Source organism: Schistocerca gregaria, unplaced genomic scaffold (assembly GCF_023897955.1).
Source record: "Schistocerca gregaria isolate iqSchGreg1 unplaced genomic scaffold, iqSchGreg1.2 ptg000599l, whole genome shotgun sequence".
Taxonomy (NCBI): domain Eukaryota; kingdom Metazoa; phylum Arthropoda; class Insecta; order Orthoptera; family Acrididae; genus Schistocerca; species Schistocerca gregaria.
In genome coordinates, this window is record NW_026061988.1 from 307089 (window position 1) to 322245 (window position 15157).

The following is a 15157-nucleotide window of genomic DNA, read 5'->3' on the forward strand; positions in this document are numbered from 1 at the left end:
AGCGCTTACATGGAAAAAAAATAAGTGTACTTATAAGAACAAACAAGCACAAAAAAAACATTCTTTTGTTAATAGTGTCTTATTTACAGGCGCGCCTTGCACTTCGTATTACCACTTTGTTTGGCCGGAGGTTGATCTTACGCCGCGTGCGGAAGTAAAAAGTAAGAGTTATGGTAGACTTTTGGATTCCGCGTACCCCCCCCTTTGACAATGCCGCTTTTTTGTCCAGATTCGGCTTTGGACATCATCGACAGTCGTCGCAGAGATAAACCATTTGATGGCCCACACTTCGAGCAAGAGAGTTGTCCCTGTCTGGACCGCCCTTGTTTTTCTGAATTCTCTTTACTATAATTAAGAAAAGCTACTTATCCAATTTCGTCAATATAGGAGACTCTATCTTCGAAGGCAGCATGGAAAATATGAATGCGCTCAAGAATGACCTTCAAAATTGTTGCGAGCACATGAGTCAGTATGAAATAGCCAAAGAGGAGATAGTCATTCCGGAAGTTTTACCACGTCGACAGAGCGAAAATTCCAAAGAGGCGGCCAAGAAAAAGACTAAGACCAGAGAGCAGTTTTTAGAGCACCGGAGAAAAAATGCCTCTAATTTGTTGAGGTCTTGTGCCAACATCATTGAGTCTTTAGGTGAAGATATAACAAGGGAAGGGATCAAAAAAACACCTCAGAGAATGGCTCAGGCACTGAGCTTTTTCACAGAAGGATACGAGATGTCACTATCGGGTATGTCCTCTTTTATCGTTTTATCGAGAAATTCCTACGCGAGGCCGTTACCGTTTAGACGGACTGCGTTGACTGACAGTCGAAACTGCTAATTGTGTTACGCGTTTTGTCGACTGTTATTTGGCTTTGTGGAACTGCGTGCATGTTGTTGCTCCTGTTTTCGGTTGCAGTTGAAGACTCATTATTATAGATATTTTATTGATTTAGAGGTGGTCAACGATGCTATTTTCTCTGCCGAAAGCAGTGACATGGTGATTATTCGCAACATTGAGATTTTTTCTATGTGCGAGCACCACTTCCTTCCATTTTTTGGCAAACTGCACGTTGGGTACCTTCCTAGGGGACATATCATTGGACTGAGCAAGATCCCGCGGATCGCGGAAATTTTTTCTAAACGCTTGCAAGTTCAGGAAAGATTGACGGTAGAAATTGGCCAAGCTATCCAAGAAGCGATTAAACCGCTAGCAGTGGGCGTTATTCTGGAATGCACTCACTTGTGTATGGTGATGAGGGGTGTTCAAAAGCCAGGTTCTAGCACGGTGACGTCCAGCATGCTAGGGTTATTCAGAGAAGACGGCGAATTAAGAAAGGATTTTTTATCAAGTATAAATAGATAAAGCGCATTGAAAACGGGTCGAATAGGGAGAGGGATGGCGAACTAGAATTTTTGTAGCATTCGCGGTCTGAAGCATAATATTTTGTCATCCTCAATAAAGAATTTTAACTGTACAACAACGGTCATGACACAACCGGGCTTGGGATGCTCAAGGTGGTTTTTTTTTTTTGAGTTGAAGATCGTGGCGTAAAGGGCGCACGATCTAGCCGATAGCAGTGGTCCGTAGCGCACGTCCTTTTGACGGACGGAAAGTGCTTCATAACAAAAAAGAGAAAAAATAAGAATTCAGAGTGTAAATACCAGTTTAGAATTAGAAAACTAAAAGATTGTACATAATTAACTTCCCACAATAAAACTAAGAGGCGTTTTTAGGTAACTTTCAACAAATTTATGTAAATTGAGCTTTCCCGGATGTTTTCTGTATAATTTTTATGCCTTATTGGCTTTGTTTATTACTTGAATTAATTGATAATACATAAAGTACATGTAGTCAATATAAGCCAATAAATTGATATACCTGCTAATATGTAGATTATTATGTAAAAATATCCATTATAGCTTGAAGACTGGATTTGACTAGTCGATAAAATATTTTCTTGAGTTGTATATAGTTATTATGTACTGATTTTAATTTTATTGATGGGTTTGGAATTAAGCGGAGTATCTCTTGAAGTAATAGAGATTGTTTTTAGATAATCCATTAGGATCTTTTCACATGAGTTACTGCTAGATGAGTCAGTATCACTGTACAATCCGTTTATATCCTCTCCTTCAATACGGAGTATAGTGAATTCTTCAAACATAATAAAAATGTTCGTCGTTGATGTTTCATCTTCTAAAGTCGTAATACTAATCTTTTTGTGTAAAATACAAGTATATCTAGTGCTGAAACTGATATAAACTCCATGTGATCCTATAATATAGTTCTTATTAGAATTAGCAACCAAAGTCTTTAAACTGAACTTTTCGCTATTTAAAAGCTTTTCTTGTTCGACCTTATTTCAGGATTAGAATTATATATATTAGGTGGACAAATGTATCGATTTTCACTAACTTGGCATTCATTATTCATTGTGTATACTTGATAAAGATTATTTATATATGAGATCGCAATAACTTCAGGAAGATCGCAATATTGCTCTCCAGAACTAGTCATAATCGATGGTTTATAAACTGGTAATGTTCTAGATTTAAGTATTATAGGAATAATCAATACTCCATGGATAGGTGGATTGGTCGGATTGTGCTATGTAACAATATATCTACTTCCACGAAACATTGAAAATACATCTAAATCATTAACCTTGTAATCATTCTGGCTATTTCTTATTATAGTTACAAATTCAGTTATATTCAATAGCTGATGGTTGATTTCACCACGCATATAGCTTTCTAAAGTGCCTCTGTGTTGACTCAAATCATAAGCTGTATATTCTATATAACCACTTGAAACTGGATCTGGTTTAGTGCTTTTGTCGCAGATCTCAACAAAAGCTTCAATTCGAGATACTTTTTTATACTTGACAAATAAATTGACATTTTTTCTATACGATCAGTATAAATACTTATGGAATATCTATGCATAATATGTCGAGACATGTCACAGCTAGTAATCCTGCTTTTTATAATTTAATGCCCGGAGGTTATATACCCATTTTCCTTCAAATACTATGGACAATGTTGATGGTAGCAGAAAAAATAGGCATTAGTAACAATGATATGCACACCAAAAATATACTATTACAAACTGTACCAGAAGGCTTATTATATCAACATGAAGCTTATGTTGAGGTAAAAAAAGACAACCCTTTATACAAAAAATCAATTGATGATCATATCAATGAAAAAAAAGACCAAGAACCTTATTATTTGGAATTAATTTTTAGAAAAAAAATAGCATTTGACAATAGTTGACTGGGCACGTTGGCGTGTAGCATCATCTATAGCTGCTGGTTATGTACATCCTGACATAGTTAATTTTGCAAGATAAAATCTAAATCCATACATCAGGCGTAGCATGTCTCGTGAACGAACGAATAATTCTGCTTTAACAAAGCAAATCTAGATTATTAACAATAATAGGGTTATGAATGATAAGTCCGACTCATACAGTATGGATAGAAAAATCTATAATGATGTTCGTTTACATGAATTCATACCTTTTTCAATGAGCCTGACACCGGAACGAGATAAAGAAATTAAGATCATATTAAAAGACAGTACAAGTAATATGTTAAAATGTAGTGGCATGTCAAGCTGGGTCGTGTTAGTCATACTTTTATCAGAGGATTTAAAAGATATAGAATGGTTCAAATTAGTAGAATTACGGCCTAGTCACTTAATCACTGAAATATCTGAAATTGAATATAATGCAGCATTAGACTCAAAATTTAATGCATACGAGAGTGTTGAATTGGTAAGTGAGCATAGCCAAATTAAAACAGGTTGCTCTAAAAATGTAAAAACAAAAGGGGTCGTCCAAAAAAACGGACAACCCAAAATGAATCATCTAGAATCCGATATCACTTAAGAAAGCTAAAAGAAAATGCTATGAAACAGAGTTGGTTTGTTCAAAATTATTATTTGATAATTCAGCATTGAAACTAGTTATTGGTAGAAGAAATGGCAACGGTAAGTTAGGCGTAATTACAAGCAAGTATATAGGCAAAAATACAAGAATTACTAAAGCAGTATACATAATTGTTATGATGACAGGCTCACCTAAATTAATTCCAGATATGCCTAGGTTATGCCAAGGAATTGGTCAATATATAGAGGGAAATAATTTACACGCTAATGTCGAGATTCGTAGTGATGGATTTATGTATAGTAATCAAACAAGCAATTCCTAACCAGCACCATTATTTAAAAGAAAATGTAGTAAATATTGAATACGCCGTTGAAAGTGAAGAATTAATACACCAAATAGATGTTTTACCAGTATCTAATGAATGTCCACCTCAGCAACCATTAATAGGTAAACAAAATATGTCTCAGCAGCACCATATGACTAGTGACAAGATAAATTCCAAAGCAGCTGTGAAAAAAAATCAAAAAACTGAGGAATCAAAGACAACATTAAAACAACAATCGTTACTAAAAAGAGAATGTAGATATAATCTTAGACATCGTAATAAAAATACTTCAAAAAATTTGCGCTGAAAGATATCGGTTCAGGATGCAGCATGCCCTCGCGCATCATATATAAACTTGCACTTACGCATGGTATTGGCCAACGCCTCTTGCAAATAAGGTCCTGTCAAAATAAAGTGAGACAGTGACAACCTGATTGAACTAGACAGTGGACGAAAGGTGTCGTACTAATGTGGAAAACTGTAGAAGGGTATCGGCACGGGGACTTCTCAAAACGGTATCTCTGGTTCAAATAGCCCACTCTATGCGTTCAGACTACTTTTCGATCACGTGTCTGATACAAGGCAGACTGTGTATTTTGAAAGTTGTTTTTTTTTTGTTACACATAACAGATGATATTCGCAAGAACATCATGAATTACGTGATAAATGAGCAGTCGTTCTTCGTGTCCTCAACAGTTGCTAGGTCAGTTTTGCGACTTTTCGGTACTCTTTCATTTTCGTCTTTGGACATTGCATCATATTCCAGGCTATTGGAACCATAGACACGCCCGCCATGCTTTTGGCGAACACAACTCCGTACTCATTTTTGGCAGTTGAGAGATAATAAGATTTGAAATCTCCGAGAGAAATGATTTCTGCTTGGATGACATCGCCCGGGCGGAAACACTTGTACATCTCAACTTTGTCTGGCTGCGTGGCATAAACATCAGAGACGCGGATGGATCCTGAAAAATATTCTGACAGAATTTGATCTTTAACAGATACAATTGAAACCATAACAACTCTCGGATTGATATTTATAACTTGAGCTAGAACTCGGTCGTGCTCTTTAGGTACAATGCTGGGTTTCATATTAAAAGACTCTATGTTAATAACAGGTTTAGAAACGGTGCCATTCTGATCTTTCGGCGCGGTATCAGCAACTCGAACAAAACCACTCAAAGAGGCAACAATTTCTTTTTCATGTTCGTAGCAGCCGTAGCCGGCTACATGTGTTTCTGTCGGTGCAATTTTCATTCCAGGGACGACAGTCTCTGGCAAATGCCACGGCTCGGGCATTTTTTCACCCATAGGGTTTCGATGAGCTCTGAGCAAAGCTTGCAATAAATTTTTTAAAAATAATGCGAACCCTTGCACCTGTTTTTGTATACGTTCTCGAGCCCACCCTCTGCATAACAAACTCTGCTGTTCCCACATAATGCGAACGTTCTTCTTACATTAAATGCGACTTATGAAGCGTGTACTACATTATAATAATGCTCTAAAAAGTTGTCGTCCTTGACAACTGAATGAACCATATTTGAGTAGGTCCAGAATTGTACAGCACATATTCTACATACTCTGGTATATATACTTTGGACCTCATAGAATGTCACCAATTCGACGAAGAAAGACGCTGGGCCCTTTTTTCGTTGGCATGAATTTTGTACGTAGCGTTTTTTTTGAACTTTGTATACAGTCATGTTTTACACAATTTTACATACTTTCCGGTTATCAGTTTTCATAGTAATTTATCTAACCTCAAATACGTATATATATCAAGATTGTTGATCAGGCTTCTGACTAAATTGTGATTTTTGGGAAAGACGCGTATTATTGGGGTAGTCAAGACAAAAGATGTCATCTAGAGCCGTTTCCAAGTCTGAATACCGGAATTTGAATCCGCACTCGTCTGTTTTGGGTAATGGGGCCACGTTTGCACCATCTAGAAGCATAGACGATCTCTCTCCGAACATGAGCTTCGCCATGAAACCGGGCAATGGAACTGCTACGCGTCCAGATTTTTTAGCAAAAAGACTGGAGAATTCAGCTTGCGTTGGGCATTGAGGGCTCACCCCGTGAAAGACACCACTCATGCCCTTGTTCTCGATTGCGCTGATAAACAACTCGACAAGATCGTGGATGTGAATCCATGGAAATCGCTGTTCTCCGGAGCCTATTCGTCCTACGCAAAACACTCCCCCTGGAATAAGTAATTTAGGGACGATGCCTCTTATTTTGCTCAAAACTGGACTTATTCTTATTATTACACGTCTCGTAGACGTCTCTTCTAGTGGTTTACTTGCAGCTTCCCAATCACAGCAAAGTTTACTGACGAACTCTTCGTGGTTAAAAGGACCAGCATAGTTTTCGTCAAACCTGTTGCTTTCGTCTTGCTGAATACCATTGAATATACCAGTGGCTGACGCGCCAACAAAAGTTACCGGCTTTGAAGCTTCGGGCGCATGCATTATGTGCTTCACCAATTGTTCAGTTGCTAAAATTCTAGAATCTCGCAATTCATTTTTCCGCGCTTGGGTCCACGGCTTATCCATAATGGGTGCACCCGACAGAGATACAACAGCATCAACGGGCATGTTCATGTTTTTAGATGCCAAAGAAATGGCATTTTGACCAGCTGAATTCTTAAAGAACTCGTTCCAATTTATGCTATCACTTCTTCCCAGACTACGCCTGTCGACAGTTGTAACCTTTTTTTAACGTGGATAAGGTTGCATATATACGGGAAAATAACGAAAAGGGTAATTAGCGCACCCATTATGGTTTTATGTACCAGTATTCAGCGTACATACATGATGACCTTTATCGATCAATCTTTGACGTAAATTGGAGCCAATCCAACTGGTTCCACCTCCAATCAGGATATGTAGAGGACTCTTCATTCGGAAAGAACAGGGAAATATTGAACAAATTTGCTGTCAGAGCAGATTCTTAACGTAAGAACTTTTTTTGCCTTCTCAAATTTTGTTAAGGAGGTAGCTCAATTTCAACGATGCGTGAGATATGCGCTAACTCAATGCTGGTTTCGGTTTTCTATACGTCAGTCTCCGCGCCTCTTTTGAGCGCTGACGGTGCGAAAAATTTCTGTTACCGTAAATAGAACACAATTTTTTACGTATAAATTTGTGTTCATGAACTGTGCAGCTGAATATCCCAGTCATAGGGCTCTCATCAAAACAGGAGTTGAGTCGCAGAAGATCCTGAAAGCGCATAACTGTGTCGTCTAATTTTTCGATGGGGTATGTTTGCTGTCAAAGGTCAATAGAGGGTTGCGGGATGAAGGCCTATTGGCCTCGAATGCTAATCCGATAAAAGTTGTCTATTACGTGACAGAGATACCGTAGCACAGTAACAATTTTTACCTTTGCGCACTTGTAATGGATTCGTCTAAATAAAGTTCAGTTTTTTGTTCGTCTTTTATTCTTGTACAAACTCTCTGAAATGCCGGAAGACGTAGGCAATCTTGTTTGGAACTGGCTTAGCCCAGATCTTGTAACGGTTCAAAACTCGAACTCTAAAATAATAATCTGCAAATTTTGCGGGACGCACTTGCTTTCAGAAGGCCTCTCTACTTTGGTCCAAAAAGATGTACACATCACTTTATTCCACATGCGCGTGTATATGGTGGAGGAGTGGAATTGTGTGTACTGAATTTTTATTTGATTTTCAACCTCTGACCGGCCGATTGTTTCAGATTTGTTTACCTGTTGAGGAGTCCTTCCAGAATGCTTCCGTTCATGGTGATGCGGACGCTGCTCGATCAAAGTGGTTCTGGGTTATCGATGATATGTGGAAATTTGAAAACATCGCCTTTACGCATTCAGTTTCTGGGGCCGACGGTGTTTTTTCAAAGTATTTGATTTGTGGCTCTTGTAACCACGGCGTTCTAGGCCTTCAACGTGTTGGTGAAAAAGACATTTATATTTCTCACGACAGGATTGCATATAAGCACTGATTATTTCCTGACTACAATCAGGCAGTTTTAAATACAGAGCCGATAGGTAGCAATGAATTTGACTGAAACCATTCAGTCTGCGTCTACATTCAGTTAGGTCATTATTGGTTGTGTTAATCGTTGTTCACTAGTTTTTATTTATTGAGAAAACGGATAATTGAAATTTAAAATCGTAAAGGGTAAAAACATAAACATTTTTGTTTGTGCTGTTTTGAAGTTACCTAGGTCTAAGTCTGAATGTATCGTCCTGCATGCTTAAGGTTACCAGAAACTTGGCTACGAGGTAGTAGACTTTCCACCTCTCTGTATTGGTATTTTGAATTGAATACATTGTGTCGGTAATCGGCTCATTCTGTTTTTTATATCTAGCTAAATCTTTTAAGTCGGGGTATAGTCGGACGCCTCATAGTCGTCAGGTGCGAGTGTATTCATGTTTGAGAGGGTGTTGCCTCAGCCGGTTGTCCGTGAGCTGGATTAGCGGTGTGCGCTAAAATTCTCATTTTTTTAATAGGTTCACCAAGATGGATACATTTCAATGTTCTCTAATTCGGCTCCGAGCTCTCGATTTGAGCATGTAACCAATGAGCCTGTCCTCCAGTATTTGAAGGGCTCTTCTGAGCGTGAGAATTTGTTCCGGGCTATTCGGGAGATTCGCGAGGCATCTCCTATCGAAATTCCAATGGTGATTAACGGAAAGAGCGTCAGGTCTGACGATGTCGGGGATGTTCGGCTGCCTCACGAGCACAAAACCGTGATTGCCAGGTATCATAAAGCGGGGCCTGAGCACATTGAGGAGGCGATTGCTAGTTCGATTGATGCAAGAAAGAGTTGGGCCAAACTGCCCTCCGACGATCGTCTGAGCATTTTTCTTAAAGCGGCCGAACTGTTGTCAGACAAGTATTGGCGCTCTAAGATTGTCGCGGCGACCGTGCTGGGTCAGTCGAAGACAATTTATCAAGCAGAGTTGGATGCGGCGTGCGAGTTGATTGACTTCTGGAGATTCGGCGCTTACTATAGCTCCTGTCTTTATGAGCCGCAACCTAACTCGTTGACCGGTGTGTGGAATCGGCTCGTTTATAGACCGTTGGAGGGATTTGTGTATGCGATATCTCCGTTCAATTTCACGGCGATTGGAGGAAACTTGGTTTCTACACCTGTCATGCTCGGCAATGTCGCGTTTTGGAAGCCATCCTCTTATAGTTTATTGTCTAATTATTATACGATGTTGTTATTAAAAGAGGCGGGGTTGCCGGATGGTGTCATTAATTTCGTTCCTGGAGATCCGGCCAAAATTACAGACAAAGTTATAGTCAACCGTCAGTTGGCAGGTATTCATTATACAGGCTCAACGGACATTTTCCGACGTTTGTATACTGACGTTGGGAAAAACATTTCGAATTATATATCTTATCCTCGTATCGTTGGAGAGACAGGGGGGAAAGGATTTGTCTTTGCCCATCGGTCGGCCGACATTTCCGCGTTGGTTGTTGCCATAATTCGGGGTGCGTTTGAATATGCCGGACAAAAGTGCAGCGCCGCATCGCGCGCGTACATTCCGGCAAGTATTTGGCCCATGGTGAAAGCTGAGCTTTTGGAAAAAATGAAGTCTGTCAAATTGGGTTCTCCCGAGTCTCCAGATGTGTTTGTGAACGCCGTCATTCACAACGCGTCTTTTGAGAAATCCAAGTCTTACATTGACTACGCGAGGGCATCTAGCGAGGCAGAAATTATATACGGTGGCAATTGCGATAATTCGGTCGGCTATTTCGTGGACCCGACTATCATAGTCACCAGTGACCCCTATTTCAAGTCGATGGTCGAGGAAATTTTCGGCCCGATCATGACCATTTACGTTTATTCAGATGACCAGTTTATAGAAACTCTTAAGATCTGCGACAGCTCTACGCCCTATTCCCTGACGGGGTGCTTCTGGGCGAACGACCGAGAAGCCATTCGCACGGCCGACTATTACTTGGAAAACACAGCCGGTAACTTCTATATCAACGACAAGCCGACCGCCGCTGTAGTCGCCCAGCAACCGTTTGGTGGGTCGCGCGCAAGTGGCACCAACGACAAAGCGGGGTCGCATCTGAACCTAATAAGGTGGGTCTCCGCTCGCGTCATAAAGGAGACATTCATGCCGACACACGACGTCCTATATCCATACATGAAGTAAGATTGTGTGTAAGAATATTCCCCTATTTCGTATAGGGGGTATGGCACCAACTGAAATGGCCGAGTTGCCTGTACTTTTTATAAACTTTTGGGTTCTGGGACACCTCTCTCTCGGTGCGTGTTATTTGGCCTCGCGGCTTTTATGTCGACACGCCCGTGACGACCAACACGAGCTCTTTTTGAGACTTCACTTGACACTCGACTAGGGACTCGCACCCTTCTATGTTCAAGTGTCTTAGATTTGGGGCGTTTAGCAAGACGCTCGAGAGGTTCTTGCAGTTCTTCAAGATCAGCCACGTGAGTTGACCGAGACTGATTGCGTCACATTTGAACAGCTTTTCGACGTAGATGCCCGAAATGTTGCTGCCGCTCATATTTAGGTATTCCACGTTTTTCAGCTTGGCTATGAGGTTCACGGCGGGCTGCTCTAGAGAACTGGCGTTTCGCAGATCGACGACCTTGAGCGTCTTGAAGTTCTGGACGTTGACAAGGTGGCTCAGGTGTCGGTGAGTGAGACAGGCGCAGTTTTTCAGGTTCAGTTGCTTGACGAAGCCGACCGAGTCGACGATCCAATCGAGCAAAGTTTGGTCGGTTTCCTGATTCGAGAAGTCGATGTCCGCCAGCGACTTTTCCAAATAAGGAGACGATTTGAGGGACTTTCTTTGGTTTTCTGTCAGCAGAGAAAGTTTGAGGAGTGACAGCTTAGTTTGTTCTCTGACGAATTCCAGGCCCTCGACTGCCTCGATGTATTCTAAGTCTAGGAGTTCGTTCAACGTCTGCGGGTCCTCTGAACTGTGTTTTTCTATTTTTTTGGCGCAGCGGTACAACGACGAGTCTTCTGCGTCCATTTCATAGATCAGCGCAGTCGAAAACGGGTTCCCGTACTTGATGCTGTGCCAGCGCTCCGTCGTGCCCTTCTTCCACGCTGCGCGCTGGTCCTCGCTGAGCGAGGCGTCCTGGTAGTCTTGCGCCACCTTCAGCTTGATGTCGTGCTTTTCCGCGATTTTTTTGATCATCTCGCTCTTCGCCGGCGCTTTCTCCCTCAGCAGGCCGAAGGTCCGCGCGTACAGGCCGGCGACGACCGGATTCACCGTCCTCAAGATGTCGAGGTGCGTTTTGATGGCTCCGGAGGCCAGGGCGTGCTGTATGCTCACAATTCGCCGGTACATCGCGTACACACATTCTTGAGAAATCGAGAACACGCTTTCTTTCGCCTGGCGACTGGGGTTTTCCTCGCACTCGCGGGCGATGGACGGGTTCTGGCCTGGGCGCTCGACCGCGTTTAGGCTAAGCACGTTTTGCCATTCCGCGAACAGGCTCCTCACCGAGGAGACCCAGGTGTCGATCGCTTCGATCGGGTCGAGGTTTTTGAACCAATTCGCCGTTTTTTCGCTGACGGGGTCGAACATGTTCGAGAGGCAGAACAGCAGGTCCCTCGAGTTGAGCCAGAGGTAGTCTCTCGCTCCGTCTTTCTTCGAGATCGGTTCGGGGAGCAGCTGGGTCCCGAAGACGTTCTGCTTGACCAAGCTGTAGGTTTGCGAGTCGCAGTGAGGCCGCAGGGCGTACAAACTTTGCTCTCCGGTGCACAGCAGCACCGAGTTGATCAGCACCATCTCCGAGAAGCGCTTCTTGTCTAGTTTGTCGAGTTCGGCGAGGTCTTGTTTGACGGCTTCTAGCAGGGTCTTGTAGTGCGTCCAGTCTTGACAGAACATTATTGGCACCTTCATCTTCCGCCCCTTGTCGCATTCCTTCTCGAGCACCCTCAGGTCCAACAGTGGCACGCTCTGGTGCGCCGAGAGGCGGTGAAAAAGAGTGATAGCACACTCGTCGCCTACGCAGTTGGCGTGCTCGACTCCCAAGCTCACGTTGCAGTTTTTCCCGTCTTCCGAGTACGAGTTGTCGTCGTCTATTTTGACCAACAGTTGCAGGACGGGCAGCGCCGTCCAGCTCTTGTTCTCGTAGTTCCGCGAGTCCAGGAGCGCCGAGATGCGCTCCATGTCGAGCGAGGACAGCGCGTTCTTCCAGGCGAGCGTGGTTTGGCTTAGACTTCTGAAGTCGCCCATGCTCAGCGCGGACAGTACGTTCATGGCGGCCCTCGCCCTATCCGCGTAGCTATCCGCCACTCTGGATATCGAGCGGCGATAGCAGTCCTTCAGGTCGAGCGGGAGCCTTTTGTAGTACGAGCGGTGTTTCTTGACGTCCGCTCCTCGCAAGACCAGCGTCTCTGCCAGGGACTGGATGACGATCATGGCGCGTTCGTAGCTGACTCGACACCCCATCGCGGATTTTTCCAAAAGCCGCGACATTTCTTCCAGGTTAGGGTCCATGTTGACGCACGGCTTTACGTACCTTCGCACGTCCTTCAGTCGGAAGACGCACCCCCCCGCGCCCTCCATGAGGTCGAGCAATTTCAAGTACATCGGACGCAGGACGGTGGCCTTGATCGCCTTGATCACGTCCCAACTCTCTCGGTCGAGCGCGTACGCCTCTTGTCCCTCGCCGTCCTCCGGTTCTCGACTCGTCTTCGAAACGACGCCGCCCTCCAGCTGCCCGTGGTGGCGGATCTGTATCTCCATGCGAATCCTCAGCGCGCACACGTACAGCCTCTTGATGTCGGCCGCGAACTCGGGAGACAAGCTGACCGTCGCGTCGCCGCTCTTCAGGCCCGAGTGCTGTATCAGGTCCACCCAGCAGATCGTCGCCTCGGCGCCCGTTCCCAGCACCGCTCCGTTGAACAGCGCCAAGTCGAAGACGATGTAGCTGATCGGCTGTATGACTTCCGCCTTCAACTCGACGTCGGCGTCGTCTTCGAACAGCGACGACGCTCTTTTCGAGATCAGGGCCAGGTGGTCTCTCAAGAAAAAAGTGGAAATTTTTTGGTAAAAAAAGGTGCCGTCCGCTTGCTTCCTGCCGAGAACCTCGTCGACGTTTTTCAAGTACTCGTCGTAGAGCTTGCGAGACCCCGCCGGATGCCCGGTTATGTACGCGGGGCGAACCATGGAAAAGGCGAGGCCTATGCCGTTGACGTCCATCGGCGCCAGAAAGGTCTCCACCAACTGCGCGGGCGTCCCTCTCAGCGACGGCACCCTCGGCGTGCCCTGGTCGTCTATGTGCAGTCCGGTGCGCTCGCCGAAGCAAATGAAGAAAAAATCGACCAGCGAGCAGTGGTTTCTCCAGTAGGGGGAGTCCCGCGCGCTTTCCTGCTCGATCAAAATTCCGTATTCCATGTCGGAAAAGGGCGCGGCTTCGCCCCGAGATATCGACCCCAACGCGAAGACGCAGAAGCCGCAAGGCGGCTTGCCCAGCAAGTAAGTGATCGTGTCGAGCACCGACTTGATCAAGCCGACCAGCTGGCTGTTGAACTCTGCTATGGTTTTTTTGACCCACTCGTAGTCGAGTTTGTTCTCGCGAAGATTCCGGTCCAGGTCGCGCCTCGCCCCGTCGAGCGCGTCGCTGATTTGGCTCCAGTAGCTGGGCTCCAGCAGCTCCCTGGGCTCGGGAGCCGGCGCGGCACCCTCCCGAGCCAACTGGACCGAGTTGGCGTAGGTCGCGACGTCGAGCAAATGATTCACATACAAACAGTGGCCAAACCTCTTAATCGACAACACCCACGTGTCGTTCAGTCCCGAGTCAAACCACTTTTTCACCAAGTCGAACTCTCTGTGGTAGGCAAGCCGGTACAGTATCCTCCTGACGTGTTGAAACAGTGCGGGGAACATGCGCACGTCTGTCGACAGCGTCTGCATCATGGTGATCGCGATGTCGTTTTGCAGCAAACTGGCGCTCAAATAGCGGTTCTCGGCCAGATCCAGCAAACTCGACGCCCTGGCCACCTGCGCCTGCACCCCATACTTCCTGCACAGCGTACAAGCCTCGTTGGCATACGAAGCCACCTGCATGTAGCAGGCCAAAAAGTCGGACCCCTCGCAGCGCATTTCCGCGTAGCTTTCCGCAGTCAGCAAGTTTAACTCTATTTGTTCCAGCATCGCCTCCGAGCCGGCCTTCTCCGCCAAGTACATCACCTCCTTGTATATGTCAATCACGTCTCTAATTCTGCCCCTTTTCTTCAGCTCCTCGATCAAGCCCCTGAACCCAGACAGCATCTTGCGCACCCGCTCCGCGTTGTCGGTGAGCGCCAACATGGACGCCTTCCGCACCTGTTCGCATATCATAGCCACCCAGTCGATCGGCCCCCCCTCGCTCAAGAGCCTTTGCGCCTGTTCGAGCAATCGGTCTATGGAATTCGTGAGATTTTGAGAATGCTTCATAGAAATAATTTTTCCATTCAACGTGCGAGTTTGTCTGGTGAGAATTCGGCTCGCTTGATTGAACAACAGGCCTCGCCCTTCTCGAAGGCGTGGCTTGTTCCTGGCGCCTTCGAGCTCCGTGCGAGCGTAATTGGAGGAAGAGCGAGCAGCGCCTATGTCGTCTCTAGTTCGAAATCTGGAGTCGGCGGCCGCGGATTTATCAGATTCGCCCTTTTCAGCCGCCCTCCTTTTCAGAACCGGCGGCCTGAAGGAACTCTGCTTCGGCGTCCGAGCGGCTTGACTCGTTCTCGCAAGATCGCCCGGCCTGCTGCGCGCCTGGGTTACCAAGGAGTTGTTCCTGCGCAGAACGCTCTCTTCTCTCACCTCTTTCAAGCCGTCTGCCTCGTCTCGTTCGTCCGCACCAACTCGCTGGAACACTCGGCCAGACCCCTCTTCTCCCGAGACGCGGTGTCGACCCGGACTCGAGGCAGAAAACTCCACATGACTGTCCTCGCTCGACTTCTGGCTATTCGGGGACTCGACGACG

At 45.1% G+C, this 15157-nt stretch overlaps 4 protein-coding genes across 4 annotated transcripts; 2 read left to right on the forward strand and 2 right to left on the reverse strand.

Moving 5' to 3' along the window:
• The first annotated feature begins 65 nt into the window (after positions 1-65).
• LOC126316721 (GTP cyclohydrolase 1-like) lies at positions 66-1477 on the forward strand. Its single transcript, XM_049992816.1, has 3 exons — positions 66-161; positions 388-741; positions 949-1477. Exons 2-3 carry the CDS (start codon positions 411-413, stop codon positions 1356-1358), a joined length of 741 nt encoding a protein of 246 aa, XP_049848773.1. The 5' UTR covers positions 66-161; positions 388-410; the 3' UTR covers positions 1359-1477.
• A 3052-nt stretch (positions 1478-4529) lies between these two features.
• On the reverse strand, positions 4530-7466 carry LOC126316723 (epimerase family protein SDR39U1-like). The gene is made up of 2 exons (XM_049992818.1): positions 7026-7466; positions 4530-6923 (listed from the first exon to the last, which is right to left on the reverse strand). The coding sequence occupies exons 1-2, from the start codon at positions 7113-7115 to the stop codon at positions 5991-5993; spliced, it is 1023 nt and encodes a 340-aa protein (XP_049848775.1). The 5' UTR covers positions 7116-7466; the 3' UTR covers positions 4530-5990.
• LOC126316831 (exosome complex component CSL4-like) lies at positions 4912-5523 on the reverse strand. Its single transcript, XM_049992925.1, has one exon. The coding sequence runs from the start codon at positions 5521-5523 to the stop codon at positions 4912-4914; it is 612 nt and encodes a 203-aa protein (XP_049848882.1).
• Positions 7467-8375: 909 nt separating the features above from the next.
• On the forward strand, positions 8376-10472 carry LOC126316722 (delta-1-pyrroline-5-carboxylate dehydrogenase, mitochondrial-like). Its single transcript, XM_049992817.1, has 3 exons — positions 8376-8471; positions 8558-8604; positions 8700-10472. Exons 1-3 carry the CDS (start codon positions 8426-8428, stop codon positions 10362-10364), a joined length of 1758 nt encoding a protein of 585 aa, XP_049848774.1. The 5' UTR covers positions 8376-8425; the 3' UTR covers positions 10365-10472.
• The last annotated feature ends 4685 nt before the right edge of the window (positions 10473-15157 follow it).